Source organism: Xiphophorus couchianus, chromosome 19 (assembly GCF_001444195.1).
Source record: "Xiphophorus couchianus chromosome 19, X_couchianus-1.0, whole genome shotgun sequence".
Classification (NCBI taxonomy): domain Eukaryota; kingdom Metazoa; phylum Chordata; class Actinopteri; order Cyprinodontiformes; family Poeciliidae; genus Xiphophorus; species Xiphophorus couchianus.
Window position 1 is genome coordinate 5,028,410 of NC_040246.1, and position 19,556 is coordinate 5,047,965.

At 41.3% G+C, this 19,556-nt stretch overlaps 1 protein-coding gene across 1 annotated transcript in view; it reads right to left on the reverse strand.

The window, feature by feature from the left end:
• Nucleotides 1-355: 355 nt before the first annotated feature.
• Nucleotides 356-19,556, reverse strand: part of plekhh1 (pleckstrin homology domain containing, family H (with MyTH4 domain) member 1) — a 35,688-nt gene continuing 16,487 nt past the window's right edge. The window contains exons 8-30 of the mRNA XM_028000897.1: nt 17,963-18,723; nt 17,152-17,230; nt 15,695-15,786; nt 15,395-15,542; nt 15,172-15,308; nt 14,951-15,061; nt 14,392-14,478; nt 13,909-14,067; nt 12,331-12,411; nt 12,028-12,207; nt 11,833-11,944; nt 11,042-11,154; nt 9,117-9,293; nt 8,896-8,993; nt 8,596-8,773; nt 7,621-7,776; nt 7,159-7,256; nt 6,553-6,694; nt 5,635-5,777; nt 5,363-5,492; nt 5,119-5,202; nt 4,375-4,521; nt 356-2,413 (exon numbers count right to left, since the gene is read on the reverse strand). Coding sequence (XP_027856698.1) covers nt 2,261-2,413; nt 4,375-4,521; nt 5,119-5,202; nt 5,363-5,492; nt 5,635-5,777; nt 6,553-6,694; nt 7,159-7,256; nt 7,621-7,776; nt 8,596-8,773; nt 8,896-8,993; nt 9,117-9,293; nt 11,042-11,154; nt 11,833-11,944; nt 12,028-12,207; nt 12,331-12,411; nt 13,909-14,067; nt 14,392-14,478; nt 14,951-15,061; nt 15,172-15,308; nt 15,395-15,542; nt 15,695-15,786; nt 17,152-17,230; nt 17,963-18,723 — 3,566 coding nt within the window. The 3' untranslated portion in view covers nt 356-2,260. The remainder of the gene's footprint in view (nt 2,414-4,374; nt 4,522-5,118; nt 5,203-5,362; nt 5,493-5,634; nt 5,778-6,552; nt 6,695-7,158; nt 7,257-7,620; nt 7,777-8,595; nt 8,774-8,895; nt 8,994-9,116; nt 9,294-11,041; nt 11,155-11,832; nt 11,945-12,027; nt 12,208-12,330; nt 12,412-13,908; nt 14,068-14,391; nt 14,479-14,950; nt 15,062-15,171; nt 15,309-15,394; nt 15,543-15,694; nt 15,787-17,151; nt 17,231-17,962; nt 18,724-19,556) is intronic.

Consider the following 19,556-nt stretch of genomic DNA (forward strand, 5'->3'; position numbering starts at 1 on the left):
TGCTGCCTTAGATCCACAGCATCACAGATTCTCTGCTGTGCTTGTCAATAGGTATTAGGGGCCAAATCAAACCAGAAAACTAAATTTTGGTATCGTCCAGCACTAAAAAACTAACAATCTTTCTTTTAAAAATTCATTAACAAATTGTTAGATGAAATGACCGGTTACTTTCTTAGAAAAGTAATTTCCTAACAGGAGATAAAACTGCTTCTTTCTTCACATTTTTCAGCAAATATTTATTTTACTTCGGAAGAAGATAAGCACTGTTTGCTTTTTTTTTTTTTTTAAACAGAGGCACCAATAAATGTGACTGGCACCACAGAGGAATATTTAGTCGTACAGAAAGTAACCAAGCTCAATAGGTGGCAAGTTTATTTTATGAACAACATACACGGAATATTTGTTCAACGTTTAAAGGTCGTACCATTTAGTTTATTACCTCACATGTGCACGGGCAATATAAACAGCCATATAAAAAAAAAATCAAAGAAAACATACATTGTAATTAAATTACCCGAGCAAACCTAGGTCTTCTAATGAAAACATTGCAATTATGGAAAACCTTTCACAAGTCCCAAATTGTTACAGAGCAAATAAATTAGTAATAAAAACACAAGTGAAACAGTGGTTTATCCAAAGCAGTTCAAGTCTTTCAAATGTTTGATAGCTCTTTGTACAAACTGTCAGTAAAACAGTGAGTGGTCTTAGTGATGGTCACTGCAGCACAGGAAAACGTCACAAGTCTCATGTTTTGCTCCGTATGCATCGTAGATGGCTAACTACTCTGTTCCACGTTTCACTATTTTCCCTTGTGAACCTTTCATTATCAGCCCATCTAATTCCGCAAGGCCTACATCTGGCTATATTGAGAAGCTTATATAACCCCAAAGAACAACAAAATAAATCAATTTAACCTTAGTCTCTTAAGAGTAAAAAAAAAATCTATAAATCTATTAAAAAGGCAGTTTTCACTTATTTTGTTGATTTGGCAGTCGTATTGATTACCGTTATCTACCAACTACCTTTATCTACAATGACCTTCCTATACTCTTGAGTACAAATATGCGACAATTATAATGTATTTGAGACAAATAATTACAGTACCTTGTAAAAGTATTCACATCCCCTTTAACTTTTTCAGTTAGCCGTGACCCTTCCATGTATTTTGTTGGGATTTTAGGTGATAAACCAACACAAAGAGGTGCATAATAATGTAAGGCAATTAATAGATGACTTTAAAAAATATTTTCAAAATAAACATCTAAAAAGTGTGACTTGCATTGACTGATAATCTGATACCCCACAATAAAATCCAGAGCCTTCAGAGGTCACGTTACAGTTTTTATTGTGGAATCCAATCTTAGATGAAGTCATTGTTTTGTCTCATGTCTTTCCACCCAAGTCTTGAGTGAAGCCTCAAGTCAAGTCCGGAATCTAGTCCAACTCCCAAACTTTTCATTTAGACTAGATTTAGATGTAATTTTATCACAGGGTAGTAACAAAACATTTCTGCATTGTTAAAATATTTTTGCCAGAACTATCAGCAAGAGGAAATAAACTTTTTACACTAAACAAAACTAATTAAATCAAACAGAAAATTGAGAAAATAAGTTAGGTGATTCATAATAAAATAAAATTCCTTCTGCTTGATAAACAATAGGAAAAAAATATTACGTTTTAGAAATATTACGTGAGTTACATCAAATAATTTAAATACCAAATTGAAGTATTTTTAGTTAAAGTCGTTGCGATCTAGTTGCTTTTATTAGACATTATTCTGGCAGCCATACATTACTTTGTGTAGCTCATAAAATCCCAATAAAATACATCGTAGTTAATAATTGTCACATGAAAAAATGTGGAAAGTTTTAAGGGGCAGTAATACTACATTAATAACTATACTACCACACCCCACTTGGCCTATATGTTCAAGCAGTACCCTAAATAAAACGAAAAGTTGTTTGTCACATCCATGGATGAATAACTGCTGACGCAGACAGAAAACTGAGCTGTTTGTGACCGACAGTCCCTCCAATTTTCAAAATAAATAAAACAAGTGAAAACAGAAGAAAAGCACAGAGTAGTACTCTCCTGCAGAAATAAATTGTGTAACAGCACTCTTCCTGTTACTTTGAATTTTAGTCTCGATGTTAAAAACAAAAGAATAAAAACTCTGTTCTGCAAGGATAAAAACTCAGCATGTGGTGCGGCCCAGCGTCTTCCAACAGTAACTGCGGTCATGGAGCCTCTCTGCTGCTGCCTACAGTAGGGTCGGCCCCTTGGTGGTATAGTTCATGGCAGGGAAGTGCCGGCTGTCCACATCCCAGTGGCCGAGGGGCTGGTGGGAAGCAGACGGGACGGTGGGGTTCCAGTGGTTGATGTAGCTAGCCATGAGCAGAGTCAGCTCCAGTATCTGAGATGGGAGAAAAGGCGAGACAGATCACAGCAGACCTAATTGCTTTAACATTATGACATGAACGCATTTCATTTGAGTCCGGGGAGGTGGCCTGTCACGTTTTGCTCCGAGACCATAAAAACTTGAGAAACCCAAATGATCTTCCATCAAGAATGAAGTTACCCCCATTAGCCTCGCCTGGAGGGGTAACATGACCCCGACTTCAAGCTCCACAGACCTTCATGCACAAAAACAGAAGGAAATCTGGTCTCTTCATTAACAAAAAGGAGTAGTGCGAAGCCTGTTTTTCTTCCATAAACCTTTGCCTGTTTTACCTTAAAAGATCTATTCTACAAACCCATATTTTCACATTTTGTCACCTCCTCAAATGACCTTTTTTAGCCACCTCAGCATAATTTCCTGCCATACTCTTTTACATACTTACATACTCTTTTATTCAAGAACTGAATAAAGTCCTGAGACTTTATGTAAAAGAAGAACCAATATCTCAAAAAAAAAAAAATAAGAACAGCGAGAACTTGACATGGCTCATCATTGTACATGAACTGAATAAAATCATATGTGTGTATAAAAGACGACTCAATATGTCTTTAAAAAGTACAGTGAGAACTTGGCGTGGTCCATCATTACGTCACAGGGGTGAAAATTAGGACACACCACTTTTCAAAAGCAGGGTCAAAATGATCAACCCATAAGCCACGATGGTAGGTTTGCAATTTGAAGAGAAAAAAAGCTTAGATTCTGCGCCAAGCTTGAGTCAGTGAGAGAACTACTAAAGTTCTGTGATTTTCTCTGTGCAGAAAATGCAGAAGGAATCGTGTAAATGTACACTTTAAATAAAATCTTATTAAAAAAAAAACTCATCTCATATCGTAGAATTGCGTTTTAACCTACACGTGTGTTTTAATTCCACTGTCTGTCTTTTTAGATTCTTATGATCTGCCTAAACAATAACACAGCATAATGCTGTAGCGTGAATTCTAATATTAAAAAGCATAGTCATTGGGTTATAAAGTGCAAAAACAAATCTCTGTAAAAACATTTTTTTTGTCTACACTTGCTTTGCTAAAACTGCAAAGAAAACATGAGTCTAATCAAAGAGTCATATCAAACAGAGAAGAGGCAAAGATAGCGTTAGCCTGACATTTCTGCAAAGTCCTCTGTAAGTCAGGATCTTTATCAGAAGCAAAACGCAGAGGGAAAAAAAAAAGATTTTGTTCACGCGTAATTAATCATGCTATCTTGATGATAGCAAAATCATGCTATCATCAAGATAATCAAAGAGTCATATCAAAACAAAGTGGAAGGGAGCTAGCATGTATATGTATTAAGAGTGAAATTTGTTCTCTTTCTCAGAGCAGGAACAAAATTCTTTGTGGCTAAGACACTCCATACAAGAACTTGAGTGCAGAACTCATTTCCAGTGAGAGGAACGGCACAGGTTGGTGTGATTCTATTTTGTGGTTAGGCGTATTTAGGAGAGTGTTTCCACCGTCAGTTGGACTTTCACTGGGCAGGCGGGGTTAAACCCAAACACGCAACCATAGCGCGATACCACTGTGATGACAGACGTTTTTCTAAAGTGTTTCATGTGACGCCCGTAGCTCTACCTGAACTGTCACACAATATTCGACAGACACCACTCAGGAATGAAATTCTGCAAAGTGTCAAAAACAACCTGGAAGCATCGCCCAAACCAGGAAGTCATTTTGTTCTTGCAGGCCTGAAAGATAATTTTCAGTGTTCTTGAGGAGCACATGTTGCCATGCTAGCCTCTCACTTTGTCAGCAGAAGTGAATGTGTGTTTACTGAAAACTTTTTGTAGTCTTAGCATAAATTATAAGGCTTTGTAAGACTTATTTGAGGCTCTCCAGAGATTCTAGAGATGCAATACACGAATACATAAAATGTGGGGTTTAGACAAACTAAATCTACTCTGATACACACAGCAGACTTACCTTTGGCTTAGTCATTGCAAAAACCAGCTTTTCTACATTCTTCTTTCCAACGCCAGACTCCCTCTGCTGGCTGGTGACCACCATAAAATCATCACGACACCCACCAAAGGTGACCACTGAATGGTAGGGGTACATGAACAAGGTGTGCTGAAATACATTGGAAAAAAAACAAAAAAACACAAACACATAGTCAGTGGGAAAAAGAAAAAAAAAAAAAAACATCAGTAAAACAGAAGCCGAGAGCATGTTCTGGTTTCACACGAAGCAGAGCCTGTAGTTTGTTTGGGAAGCTACTTCAACTTTTGCTTTTCTGTGGCCCAAACTGAGAAAAACAGAGAATGACACGGTTTTCACTACGTTTCTTTCTGCGCTCGTCTGAACTGACGAGCCCCGCTCCGAGCCAAACCGAGGACTGAAACGGATCGACGCGGGCTGCAGAAAATTAGAGCTTGCGCTAACATTGCTTACATGTTGGGAACGGCCATCTGTCAGGATCAAGAACATCCAAATCTAAAGCAGACCAGTTTATTTTCCTTTGGATTTCTGCTTCTTGACACAGCGCTGTGTCTCCAGGGTCAAGACAGCTCTGCAGCTGTAGCGGAGCCAGCTGTACGGCATAAATTCACCAACCAACTTCAGTTTCCGAGCTTTGGAGTGAAACAGTCTGACATGTAACCTTGGAGAGACTTCCTAGAGGATAAATTGTGTTTGTATCGTTTCGGTTTTTCCAAGCCTCGAGCTCACCATTGTGCCGTCTAGGACACAGATTCCGTCCTCACTGACTGCCAGCCACACCTGGCTCTGGTCAACCGGAGACGGAGGAACAGGCTGCGGACAAAGCAAGACATGTCACCCTCCTGAACATCTCAGAATCAAAGACTGCATCAGTGGTAACATCTATTTATTTTTCATTCCACAAAAAAACACAAGCCAATAGAATTTCTCCCCCAAAAAGCCAATAGAAAGAAGTGAGAATTAAAACTTATACCTTTCCACTGAAGAGCTTGGCGCCAAACAGAGGCCATTTCCGCGCTACGGTCAAATATATTCTCACACATTCGGCCGCACTGCACCCACGAAGCATCGACCACTTGGAGGCCAGACGCTCGGTAAGATCTCTGAAAGGGAGAAAAGCAACAGAGACCCCCTAATGAATCGGGTCTGCTTTTGTTTCATTGCGCCGCAAACTAAAGAAAAGATTCCAGAAAACCTCATTGTGCACCAACATCGTTTCTTTAAGGAGAGTGATGTTTGGTTCACCTTAGCTGCTCTGTGGTGCATTCCTGTTTGTAGCGTTTGGGATAGAAGCGCTCCAAGGCCTGCAGAAGAATCAGCTGAGATTTGGACTGAGGAAAGCCGGCAGGAGAGGAAACGCCCGACCGCTCGAAATCACCATGTTCAACCTGAGGGGAAAATCATTTTGGTATTTTCAACAAAAGAAGTTGAAAAATATCCGTATCAATTATTTCCAAAATTACTCAAATGACAGATAAGACAGAACATTTTCTTGACATGGTAGGTTCTTCTAATACAACGCATTAAATCACAAAGACCAAAAATAGTGTTGGTATTTCTTTAAAAAAAGCATGAAAAATAGCAGAGTTTTAAATGGTGATAGTGCCAATGAGGATCAGTTTTACTCAAATCCCAAAGGGAAATTAACGATGCAGCAGGAACAGGGAGTTGATAAGAAGACAAATGGAGCTGAAGAAATGGAAAAATGTAGGAGAAAATCTGGAAGAGGGTGCAAGACAGCAGGACACTGACTTGAAGCAAAAAAACAGAGCTTCAAAGGAATGGTTTAGATTACAGTAAATTCACTTATTTGAATGGCCCAGTCAAAGTTTAGACCTTAATCTAATTCAGAATCAAGGCAAGAACTGAAAACACTCAAACTCAAAAGACGTGCGGCTGTGATCGCTGTCCCCTACAACGTACTGCCAAAGGAAAACTGAGATTAAAAGCACACCACACTTTTTAAACATTTTTACAAATTAAAATCTGCAAACTATGCATGTTCTCCCTTTCACTTCACAATTACGCGCTCCTTTTTGTTGGTCAAGCTCATAAAATCCCAATTTAACAGACTAAAGCTCGTAATTGTAACAAGACAAGAACGAAACAGTTCGAGGGTTACCAATAATCTCGACTCTAACATTGAATTATCGTTTTCCGGACCTGTGCAATGAGTGCGGCCACCTCCAGAGCCAGCTCTTTGTTCACAGGGAAGAGGCCTTGCTGAACTTCGTCGTTCACCTGGTAGACCAGCAGGAGGCGCTCTCGCTCCGTCTCTCCTTTGACCTGAGATCTGAAACGCAGCCTGGGCACGCAGGAGGGAAACATTATGATGAAACGTGTTTTCCTAGAACGACTCCTCACATCAATCTGCCAAATTTCATCCCCAAACTCTTAAAAAGGCATTCCGTGGCCTTGTCCAGGCTTGTACACCTTCTAAAAATAATAATTGCACTAAAGATGTGACCTTTCATCTGCATGACAAAGTAAAGTCTGTGTTGCTGTGGTAACGTGCAGACAGAGACATCTTGTTTTCAAAGGAAAAGCCCTTCAGTCAGCTACAAAACTCTACATGAAAAGGGGAATTTCCTGGTTGGGAGGCATATTTTTTTATAGAGCGTTTCATAGTGATGAAATGTTTGAATTTGAAGAAAAGTGTACATGTGGACAGAATATTCAATTTAAACTTCTGAGCCCAGACAGTTTAGAACGATGGTCTTCCTGCTAAAAATCCCCAAAAATAAAAATAAAAAATAAAAAAAAGATGACCTGTTTTTGTAGGTTAGCCGAACAATTCGCGTCCCTTCATTTTTCCCAGGATGCAGCTCTTTCAGAGCCTGCTCCCACTTGGAAATGACATCACAGACCTGGAGAAAAGGGAAAAACAGCCAGATGTCACAACGGACGTACTGTATGACTTCCATTTTTCCTTATTTAATTTCAGCCAGCAGATGGCAGTGGCAGTTCCAGGCGGGACAAAGATCCGGACACATAACTGGACACATCAGAATAATTATAGATTTGTTACATATTTTACATATTAATTTTTTAGTTATTGCATGTAAAAAAAAAAAAATACCAACGTTTATTGCACTGTGGCAGTTTTCTCAATATTGTTACTCCAAGTTATACACAGCCTGTATATCTGAAATCCACTTCCTCCAAGTCCTTTTTGAAGTTTAAGTAAATCAGACCAAACATTTGACACCCACCAACAGCTAGAAGTCCTACCTTTGCTGACGGCTGCAGGCAGTGCTCCAGGTCTTTGCCAGACGGATCATCGGTGAAAAGGGCAAACCCTGTCAGCTGCGGCTTCCTCATGCCGATCCGCTGGTTCAGTGTGCTTAGGAACTCGTCCACCGTAGTCGAGCCGTCAAACCCTACAACCTGGGCAAACAATCAGAGCTCATGTCATACAAGATCTTCTTCTTTCAATTTTATTCCAAAAGTGAGTGACAGCAGTGATGATCATGCAGTCAATAAGGAAAGGGGGAATATATTTCCTTTTAAGTTCTTTAAAAGGTTCTTCTACAAAAGTTTCCTAAAGTTAGAACCCAAGGTGATTATATTTGTTACATTATATTATAACCCAACATGATTATATTTAGAGGAGTTCTCAATCAGGAGACTTAAAGTCTACATGTGCCTCATACTATCAAATCAAAAATTTGTCTTTGATTTATAGTCAATAGAATCATTGGTTGTGTTTCCACTGACCTTGTAATTGGACAAAGTATTTAGAAAATAAATTTGCTTAATGAAAACATGCCAATTTTGAAAAAAACAACAACAACAACTTGTGTTTAGGTAAAAAGTTTTGGAGAGATGAGGCGTTTTTTTATGTTTTGGCCGTATCGAAATGATTTTATTTTGCAAAACTGCAATGAAAACACTTTTTTTTTGCATCATACAAGTCACATGATCAACAACCGGACATTGTCAGAAAACTACGTGGAAGACGACTGGAAGTAGTTGGAGGACAATGAAGCAGCATGTTTCTAAATGACTTATCACGTGAAAAAACATATTCACGTGTGAGTTTCTTATTTAATTGAAACCCGTCAATTGCATAGTTGTGTTTTTTTTTTACATTAACGGAATATTGACAAAGTTTTGCACACATTTGTAATGGAAACGCAGCTACCGTTTGGATGCTATGAGAGCTGGACCGTGACTCTGACAGTCCTTTTAAGAGCGAATTGGTACCTGATATGTGTTGTTCATGAAATGTACTGGGATGCTGAAAGGCAGCGAATGATGGTAAGGGTTCCTCAGCAGGATGGACACAATCTCCATCCGGGAAGGTTTCGCTTCCCGTTCTCCATTCTGTAGCGTTCTCTCCAAAGATCTCTGACAGTACACGGCATACTTCCCCACCTCAGTCCTTCGTGGTGAGAGAACAGAAACAATAACGAACTCAAAGGGAAAGAACTCAAAAGTAGGCGCCCAAAAGGCCGGATTCTGTGTCTTTGTAGTGTACTGCAAAGTGACGGGATCAGCTCCCACCTGGGGTCAGCGTTGTGCTGAAGATACTGCCTGAGGTACCAGAGGAAATGCTGCTGTGGGAGGAACAGCGCCACACACAACGACAACAGCTGCCAACACTACAGAAAGCAGAAAAAAGGTACGCTTTTTTACCGCTTTGTTGGCTAAATTACAAAATAGCGATTTATTCCTCCTGGGTTCTTTTTTGTTTTGTTTTTCTGAATCGTGTGCATCCAACTGACCTGGGTCAGGGAGTAGTTGTGCGGCGTCCGGCGATTGGTCTGCTTGATCAGCTGGCAGTACATCTCGTTCTGCAGCTCCGGGTGGGTCAGACACACTTGCAGAGCATTCTGGGCCAGCGATGTGTGGTAATCTACGGAAGGGGACTCGACCAGAACGTTGATAAAAAGCTGACAGGACTGCAGAGATGGAACAAAGTCACTTAGAATAACTAACAACAGAGTGACGCAAAGACACACAAGTCATCTTGGATGCAACCCGTGTACATAAATCAAAGCTGGACTATTTTCTACTTATGCACTTCCAAAAGGATTTTATTTACGGGTACTGGATATGCCTGTGACGATAACAAATTGTGCCAGATGATGGATTGTCCCAGTAATTATTACGATAAACGATAATGTTGTTTTGAAATCATTTTCAAGTAGCTATTACCGGTATATTGATCGTGGCGTACTAATGCAAAGACAAATAAACTTTCTGTAAATAACACTTGACTCTGGAACTGGAAGATATTTAAATAGCCAAAATAAACAAACAACAAACAAAAACAATTAACAAAATGAAAAAAAAAAAAGTCCACAAAATGTTAAAAAACATTGTATTGCATCACTCTCTTAGAAGAAACAAAATCAATTTTAGGTATAAAAGTCCATCGCTATTTAGTTAATGTGTAGTCATGCTACTGTTATTTGTACTATATTAGTCTTTAAAATACCAGTATTTCCACTAAGCTTTCTACTTTTGCCAATCCGATTACATTATTTATAATGATTAGATCAGGTGATTTGATCGAACAATTACTCATTACTTGAAGAGTCTCTTTGTAACATTTACTTTTTACATTCGAGTAATTTCTTGGACAGCTACGTATTACTTTTGCTTGATATATCAGTGTTACTTTTACCTGAGAGCAACTTTTTAGCGAGTTAATATTTAATTGAAAGGCTAAAATAAAAGTAGTTGGTATGATTACTGGTACACACAATTTTATGGGACTTTTGGGTGGGAATTATGTATGTGTTTTTCTTCTATTTCGCAATTATATACTACGTTGTGTTGATTTACCATAAAAATGAAAAAATATATACAATAAGTCTTCATGGCAACAGCAAAATAAGATAGAAATGATGCTCCTCTGATGTGTTTGCATATCACTGAAAATTAGACGGTTTGAAGCAGCACATATACAGGGAAACTTAATTACGGACTCCTCTTGTTTGAGGCAGCTGAAAACACGGACTCCATGTAATATTTCTCATCGGTCTCCTCGGATTCATTAAAACTTCAATGGCCCGAGTTGAAAAGACCGTTACTCGTTCCATTTTTGACTCATTGTTTGGCATTTGGGACAGTTTTTAGGGCTGGCTGCTCAAAAATAGAGCCCATCATCTCTGCCTTCAATTGAGCAACTGGGGGTGTGGAGCATTGACAGCTCAGGGAGCGAGGGGGAGGAAGGTTTCGGAGGGGCGGCAATGAGAGCTGAAAAGAGAGAAAAAGGAACCGACGTCCCTCTAGAATCTCCCCGAATTTTGCTTTGATCTTGTTTTGCGTCCCCAGTCCCGTCCCCTTCCACATAGTGGTGCCGCTCTCCAAGGGCCCCCCGGCCCCCAACCTGTCACGACTCTTCTCAAAGCAGAAGAGTGGCAGCCAAACCACAGGAACAGTTGGCCTCAAACAGAGCAGATAATCAAGGCCATTATCTCGCTCGCACGCTCTCGATGAGCACAGACCCCTCGGACGCGAGCGTCTGATCTATTTTGGAAGCGGGAGGAAGCGGCGCACATCCAGGTCGGCACAAAATGAAAGCGATGCGGAAAGAATTGCAAAGAGTTTTTCTATTTTTTTTTTTTCCCCACTAGTGGGTGGCGGCAGACAAATAAGAAAACAAACAAAAAAAATGTTGATGAGGAGTTTGGAGACGGACCTTGAAGAGTTTGAGAGCTTCGGTCTGCAGGGCTTCAGACGGCAAAGTGGTGAGAGGCGAGCGCAGACCCTCCTTACAGAAGCTCAAGGCCTCGCTCTTCCATAGCACAGACTCTGGGAAGAGGAGTGGGTGTTTATGCGTAAACCAGACGAAGCAAAGATGGAGTTTCAAAACTGCAGTGAGTCAGAAAACAGCTGGACAAACAAATAAAAAAAAAAAAAATCACAGGCTCTGCTCTGCTATGACAAACACAGTCTGCAGTGGGAACTGGAGCGAACGCACAACATGAACCGCAACAACACATCGAGTGCTACTGAGGTAATGTGTATGTCCTTGGACTTACACATTACCTCAGTAAATTCTTCGATTGTATGTGTACAAGTGCAGAAAACACAAAGCATTTTATAAGGAGGGAAAATGGAGAAATGCAACCCTGTTTAGATATAAATTAAAGCAAGAATACAACAGGGTCAAGGAAAGCATGCAACGCCAGGCTGAAATAGAACAATTTGAAGGTGTTCACAAAGTAAATTTTAAACAAACCAAAAAAAATAAACATTTAATAATGTTTCCCAGTGTCTTGCACAGAGATTAAAATCTAAATTTAAAGGTTTAAATCTTTAAATTAAAATATCTTGTTCGAATCCTTTGCTTGAAAATAAAAAAAATTTCATTAGCCCAGCAGTTGAAAATATAATTTAATACCTCCTTGCTTTCAAGTTTACTTTCACCTCCCAAACATAAAACTCAAAGAGACGCAAATATTGAAAGAGTCGGCTACAATTTCTCACCTGGGTCTCCCTCCACATCCATAAGTTTACCAATGAGTTGCTCGCACTCCGTGCCGACTTTCAACGTCGCGCTGCTGCCGGCGGCTACATTCAGGTGATACAGCCAGGTATCCTGCGCAAAATGAAACGTACTTGTCGAAATCAAGAGAAAGAGAAAAACAAACAAACAAACAAAAAAAGTTTTTACTGTTCTACCTTCTCCTGCTTGGTGCCAATGAGCAGGTAAGTCGGGCTCTGGTCTTTGGGTTGGACCACTAAGGTGCAGTGAGAGGAGAGGAAGCCCCGGTCGCCGGCCTCGTAGTCCTCATCTGAGTCGCAGGAGCGATCGACTTCCTGCACGGACGCCTCCCTCATCTGCAGCTGCCCCAGAGGAAGCTACGACATGACAAATTAGCACAAGTAAGGGAAACTTAAGAAGCAGTAAAATGTTTTTTGCCTTAAAGGGAATTTATTTGAACAAAATTAAGTAAAAGTAAGAGACATTTTAACATCTCAAACCTTGTCCTCCTGGTTGCGAAAGTAGTAGAAGACTTTTCCCACCAACGAACACCACACCAGCTTTGAGTGTCCATGTTTGACCTTTGCAAGAAAACAAACGGCACACACAAGTTTTAGAAAAAGCTTCAACAGTATGGCTATTTGCAAAATAACTTCTTCTTTCGTAGATTCTAGAAGTAGGGATGAAACCACTTGAACCTTTTGAAATTTGCCACATTAAAACCAGAAACTTTAATGTGTTTTAATAGTGACTGCATTGGAAAACAGGGTTTCAGCATCATGCGGTGGGAATGCTTTCTTTTGCGTGAGCTAAAATGGGCAAGTTTTCCCGTTTTACTTTTGCAAAGTGAAATGGGAATATGTGTTCAAAATGGATTGCAAGGGGAAAAAACAGTTCATTTTCATTTCATTTTTTATTTAATTCACTCAATAAACCAAACTTCTAGTAAATGCAGAAAGAGATTTAGATTCTTTTATCTCGCTGTCAAGATCAACAAAGTTCTGACTCACGGGGGCTAAATACAAATGTGCAGCAAATATTCAGAGGAGTACATGAAAGTGAAAACTTTTCACGGCGTTGCATCTGTGATTTTGTTTTTGTTAAGACCCTGACATATATTTATTTAGGGGATTTCTACATCCAAGCTGCAGATGTTCTGGAAGTTTTGTCATCAGGCAAGCAAACCTTTTACAATCAACCCTCCATGTTGAAGGGAAGGTGACAACTACCTGCCGTCAACTCATCTCATCCTCCGCTACATAACACAAACAGGCAGTGCAGCTGGAGATGATCATTACACATCCGCGTCTGACGAGAGCTTCCGTCCAGACGAAGCCAGTTGTGCCTCCGTCAGAAGCGGGGTCGTCGTGGTAAACTGCCCTCGCCAGACGGGGGTGGAGCCACCTCCAGCGGCTGAACCGCCGTCTTGTCACGAGCCACAGATCAAAGTCGTGCCGCAGTGAGAGGATGTGAGCGCCATCGTCTCAGCTTGAGGCTGTCATTCGTCTGCCACAGACCCGTCATGCTCGCCCCGCACAAGTGCCTGTTTTAACGGCGTGAGCTGCGGAGGGCAACATTCCTGCAGCTCCTGATCCGGCGGCCGTGTCTGAACATGAAGAGTTTGTCTGAAGGTGGCTATCTCAGTGAGGAAAACATCCTCATCTCAGGCTACATCTGCCATTAGGTTTGTCATAGAAATAAATATTTCTGGATGGTAAAGTGTTCCAATGACAATGTTATTGTTTCGAAACCATTTTCCAGTATTACAATGATAATGGCGGTGTAATGCAAGCTAGCCCTCTGGAAAACTAATAAACTTTCATTTTGTAAAGAACATTTAACCCTAGAAATGGAAGATGTTTTAAATATCCAGAATAAAACCATAAATAAAATGGATTATGATGCATCTGTAAGCAAAATTTTCTTTAAAAAAATATTAATCATCGGCATAAAATTTATTAATCTCATTTAAATTTATCGTGCAATTAATCGATTAATTGCGACAGGCTTATCTGCCATTTCCATTGCTCAACTTAACCTGTTACTGTTGTTTTTTTTTTGTTAATATGATGAATCACCTTTGTAAGCCAGCCTCTCACGGTGGGCTTTGCCCTCGTCTCCACGGTAACAGGGCTGCTGGATCGGACTTTCAGGATGTTCTGCAGAACTCTGATCCACTCCTCCAGGATGTTGGGCGAGTCAGCGGTCAGATAGAAGGTCTTCTTCTCCGTGATCAGCTGATGGCGCGAAAGGGAGAAATAAAGAGAGAAATGAAAAAAGGCGAGAATCGAAATGAGAAATGCGTTTCACGTCAGGGGAGATCAGAATCAGCTTCTGAAAACATTCCAGTCTGACTCTTTACCTGATGCCATTCCTCTATGCGTTTCTCTGGTATGCAGCAGTAAAACTCTACTCGTATTCCATTTTATTTTATTTTTTTGTCTTTTCAGCTCTCCAACTCTGGATCTCTCCAGATAAGACTTTCTGCTGTTAAACAACCAGCAGCAGTGGTATTGGAGTCTATGAACAAAGCGTTTAAGGTAAAATGTGTTTCCACTTACTTGAAAAGTCTGTGCTCCCTCTCCACGTACTATGCAGCAGGACGAGTTCAGCTCAATCTGACCCTGAGGTTTTCTGATTACATCACTCTAAAGAATAAAAAAAAGAAAAGAAAAGAATACGGAAACACGCAGTAAATAAGTAGGCCTACAGGTCTGCGTTCAAAATATCCTCTCAGCAGTACATAAGTGTGAGGCATAATTGTGAAATAATGACGTTTTTTGCCATTAAAAACTTGGAAAAGTGTGAATTCAGCCCCTCTTGACTCTGATACACCTAAATAACATGTTGGCAAACAAATGTCTGAGGGATAAGTTTGTGGAGAGGTTTAAAGTGGCATTGGGATATAAAACTATTAATACACCACCCACATTTTGCAGCTGTTATTGTATTCTACACCACGTCAAGTCACCACATGCGGTTTTAGCTGATATTCAAAAACCATATGCAAGTTTAGATTTTAGAGTCACCGTCCTCAGAATGATAGTAAAATCTTACACATATCCCAGCAGTATTTTCAGGGGTAGAATCAAGCAAACAGGTGAGGAGGAAGGAACTCACTGGAGACTTGTAGTAGAGGATCTCTCCGTTTCTCAGAACGAACCAGCGACGCTTCCAGGCTTTCACCTGACTGCCCATTTTCAGCAGGTACCCCGACTTCTCCATCGTCTCCTACGGAGGCGGAAATATATTTCAGTTACGCTGTTGGGTCAGACTGTACTCTTCTCACTGCTACGAAATCAAATCAAGGGTGTAAAGTAGCGCAGCAACCATGAACTTACGGGCCCGGTGCTCTCACAGGAGTAGGAGGAAGTGCGCTGGACTTTGTGTTCGGGTTCAGAGTAGTCGCTGTCCAGGGAGTACGCATCCGGTGGGATCGCGTAGTCACTCTCAGAGCTGATGGAGGACATGGACACACCTGTTGGACAACAGAGACACGTAGCAATCTAGAAACACACCAAGTGAACGCGAAGGGCTTGTCTGAACTCTCCGCTTTCTCCTCACCTCTCTTTACGGCACGTGGGCTCCCGGGAACGCTGCCCTTCCTCTCTGGGCTCAAGATGGAGGTTCGCAAACTGGCCAGTGAGCTGCTGTCATCCTCCGAGCCGGAGTCGTCGTCTGGGAGAGGCACGCTGCTGATCTGAGTGGCTTTCTAGGAAACGTATGTCTAAATTCAAAAGTCTTTCTCATGCTAACAATGCCTACGTTTGTCAAGCAGGGACATAAAGTGCTTGAACAAAGACGGATGCTGGAAATACTGAGTACTTTGTGTAACAGTGAGACTTTGTGTAGCACCGTACTCACCCCTTTCAGTGTGGTGTAGACTGGAACATTGATGTTCTTGTAGATCAGCTGAGTAAAAGGCCCTGATGCAGGACACTGGGGTAGGGTGGAGCCTGAAACGTTACAGAGTTTTATCAGAGATCTGAAAAATTGCACAGCAGGCCGTATCACTATGAAGCCTCTGAGGACACGGTGCATCAGAGGGGAGCTCAGAACACAGAACCGCCTCCTCCACATCCAAAGGAGTCAAATGAGGAGATTCAGGGATTATGTCATTCCTTTAGGCCTTGGACTGCCTTGGGATCCCCCAGAATGAGCTGCATAGTGTCAGACGGACACTTTCTATAATGAGCGGACAAATGGATGGCTGCAACTGGGATTCTTGAGGCGTAACAAAGAAGCAAAAACGTCCGTCCGTTTACCCACCCTAACTAGCTGCAGCTGCATTTGTTTTCTCTTAGTGCCTGAGCCAAATGAATGACAGATTGCATATTAGTATTTGGGCCTCATTTCCAACCGCAGCAAGTGTAGCACAGCGTGAAAACTAACTGTTCTGTTGAATGTCCGCTTATTACTATTCCACTGTTTTAGTTCATTTAGTTGCCATCTAGTGGCCAAATTAGGTATGACATTTAAGAACAAACGTCATAATGCCACAAGAAGGAAACAAAAGGGTGGAAGTTGGCAAGCATGGTCAGGCATGTTGCAACTTCAACTTTCAGTCAGTCTGTGAAAGCACTGTTGGTGCAATACATCAGGCCATTTGTCACACTTTTTCCTTCTGATTTCTTCCTCCTCAGTGCACAAATTGCCATTAAAATTGTCACCTTTAATCTGGAGATATGTCCTTCTTGAGTGGCCATTGAGAAATGGATAGATTTCTTTTTACTACACTATTAAAAAAATGCTTTTTGTCTTCAAACCTGTAAATAAAAATATCTATCAAGAGCTACAGGTCTGGACACAAATGGAAAAAAATGGTAAAACTGATAATATATGCCCTTCAACCCAGCATTTCAAACCTCAGTGTTTGCATCTCGACAATAACAGAGACATCAAGACTGAAGCCACAGCCGTTATTACAACCAGACCGTGACGTTTTACTGCTGCTCATTAAAGAGCAGCCTTCCCATCCTCTTCTCTTCCTTTCTTTTTAAGTTCAAGGCTGTTGGAGGAAAGAAAAAAAATCATAGGGGAGGTGAAGGTTTGGAAAGCCTGGTTGAGGTGAAACAGACACCTGAACAGGTGTGTGTAGCCTGAGGCCAGAGGAAGTGACATCAAAAGCAGCAATGATGGGTCCCAATAAGCCACTCTCCCCGTCTCAGCAGCTTAAACATCAGTTAAATGATGAGTTTCTTCGCAGTACTGACTCACTTCCCACAGGTAGCCCCGCTGCGGCTCAAAACGGACAGGAACTATGGGGTTTGATTACTATTATAGAATGAGTGTGGTGATGAATGAGACGGTGACTCTCTCACCTCGTCCAAGACCCCTGGTTAAAGCCCCGCCCTCCGAGACTCTCATTCCTGACTTCGCCACAGCATAGATCCGACTCTCCTGCAGAGAACAACACAAACACCAATACTCAAGCTTCGCTGTTACCACTCTTTAGAAACCTTTAAAGGAGTTGCTTTTATGAGGATTATTGACTCTGTTTACATCCAATTGGAAGACAGTATTATGATCAAGTGAGAGAAAAAAAATTTATTTGGCCAGCAATATACTTGATTTCAATTTTAAAGCTGAGGGAGCTGTCACACCTCGTGATCCGGCAGAATCCATTCAATTGGGAATCTAATATTGCAACAGTTGTTACTTTTTCAGCTGGTGCGGTTCGCTTTCACACGACAATGTGTCAAATGATCCAAACCAGTTGAGCAACCTGTTCCCCTCCTGTTGCCTGTGGGGGCGCTGCACCAACAACCACTGAAGGAAATGACACAAAAACCTCAGAAGAAAAAAAAGGTGCAACTTCTTTCTTCATGTAAAACAAAAATGGCGTAAGATTTTAGCAGTTGCAGGATTTCTCATTTGTGTTTGGTAAAGGACATCAAACCATTTCTCCCTCTAGCATTTGACTCGCGTTTGTTTTAGTTGTATTTACCCAGAATACCCTGCACTACAGTTTGCTTCCTCGTTGTGGAGCGGTCTCCGGTCCGCTTGCCGTTCACATTTTATTTCTTTAATTTTTCCCCCTCAGCCTCAATTTGACCCAGAGTCCAACTCTAATTCACAACCTTCTCTAACCTCCCTACTCAACAACTGAAACAGCTTTAGGTCGTTTTGTACCCATGAGGGGAAGCGATGCAGAGGAGGAGTCGGTGGCTTGACTGCCTCCGGATCCAGCTGCTCCAGCTCCTCTGCTAGTCCCACAAAGGAGACGCCGTCCTGACACAGCTCCTCCGGTTCCGTCCCCTCCATCGCTTCATCCATGCCATCGAGGAGCCCGTCGTCGATGTCCGTTTCTTCCACGAGCTGGGAGAACGGCGAAGCGGCGGTGCCAGTGCTCTTCAGGGTGGACGAGGCGGAGGACGGCGTCATGATGTCTATGTTGACGTTGAGGTGGTGCAGTCTGTCCAGGCTGGGCTGCGGCTGGCTGTAGTGCTTCTTCACCAGCTGGATGCTGTCTCTGGGGGTGAGCGGAGTTCGTACTTTGGGGAGCGTCATGCTGGTGCCTGACTGATGACTGGGAAGCTGAGGACAAATGGGGAAGGGATTGTTGGTGGAGGGCGATCGGGAAAAGAGGGGGCTTTTGGGGACTACGGTCATGGTCAACCCGGGAGAGCTCGGTCTGTGCGCCAACTCATACGCAGAGGACGAAGATGAAGAGGACGAGGACGAGTGAAGGCACTGAGAGCGGAACTTGCTGCTAAGCTCATCGGAGGAGTTGTCCCTGTCGGGGCCCCCTGGTTTGCTCTCGGGGCTCACTGGGAGCTCTGGTCCCGTAACGGAGCTGCTGGGACCGTCCCTGATCCAGCTCTGACTGTCATAGGCTGTCAGGTCTCCAAGACAGAGTCCTTTGCTGACCAATTCTGGAGTCCTTTTCACATCTGCAGCAGACAAAACGGGCAGTTATTGGCTAAAACATAAGGCAGAACATCTAAAAGTGCAAAAAAAAAAAAATACACATAAAAAAGGCAGATTATAAAGTACTTTGGAAATTACTATTAATACTGATTAAACTTCACTGTATTTAGTAGGATTTCATGTGACAAACCAACATAAAGCGTTCAGGGCTGCAACTAACAATTATTTTAATAACTGATTATTCTATTGATTATTCTGACATTCAATCAAATAAAAAAGAAAAAATTAGCCAATTTTTCATTTAACTACTTCATCTATTTTTATACGCACACATCTATATAAATATTGAAATTCTTTTTTAAAATAAAAACATAAACATTTAATTGCCTAAAATGCAATAACAGCATTCCCTTAGCGAGCGCTTGATCGTTGTAGCAAAGGATGAACCTGGAGCTAAAAAAATACTTCTAAGATCAACATGTGAAAAACTTAGCCCTTTCTAATCAGTTTAACATTGATACAGTGTAGGGTTGATCTGTTGCTGATTACCTTTTGATTAACTGTTATCAGGAGTATAAAATGAAGTTTTCCTTACTGAATTCGAACCAGATTAATATACACTAACTAAAATATTTTTTATCTTCAGTGCAAAATGAGTATTTTTCTCAGCAAACAGCTTTTTTTTTGTCTCTATACTCCAGTTAAGGGTTAACCGATTACTAAATTAGTCGATTATTACAATAACCGATTCATCAAGATTAATCTGATTAATCGTTTCAGCACTAAAAGCAGTGCACTGTCGGGGAGTGGAAGAAAACCAACAAATTTTCTAATATTTCAACAACAACAAAAATAG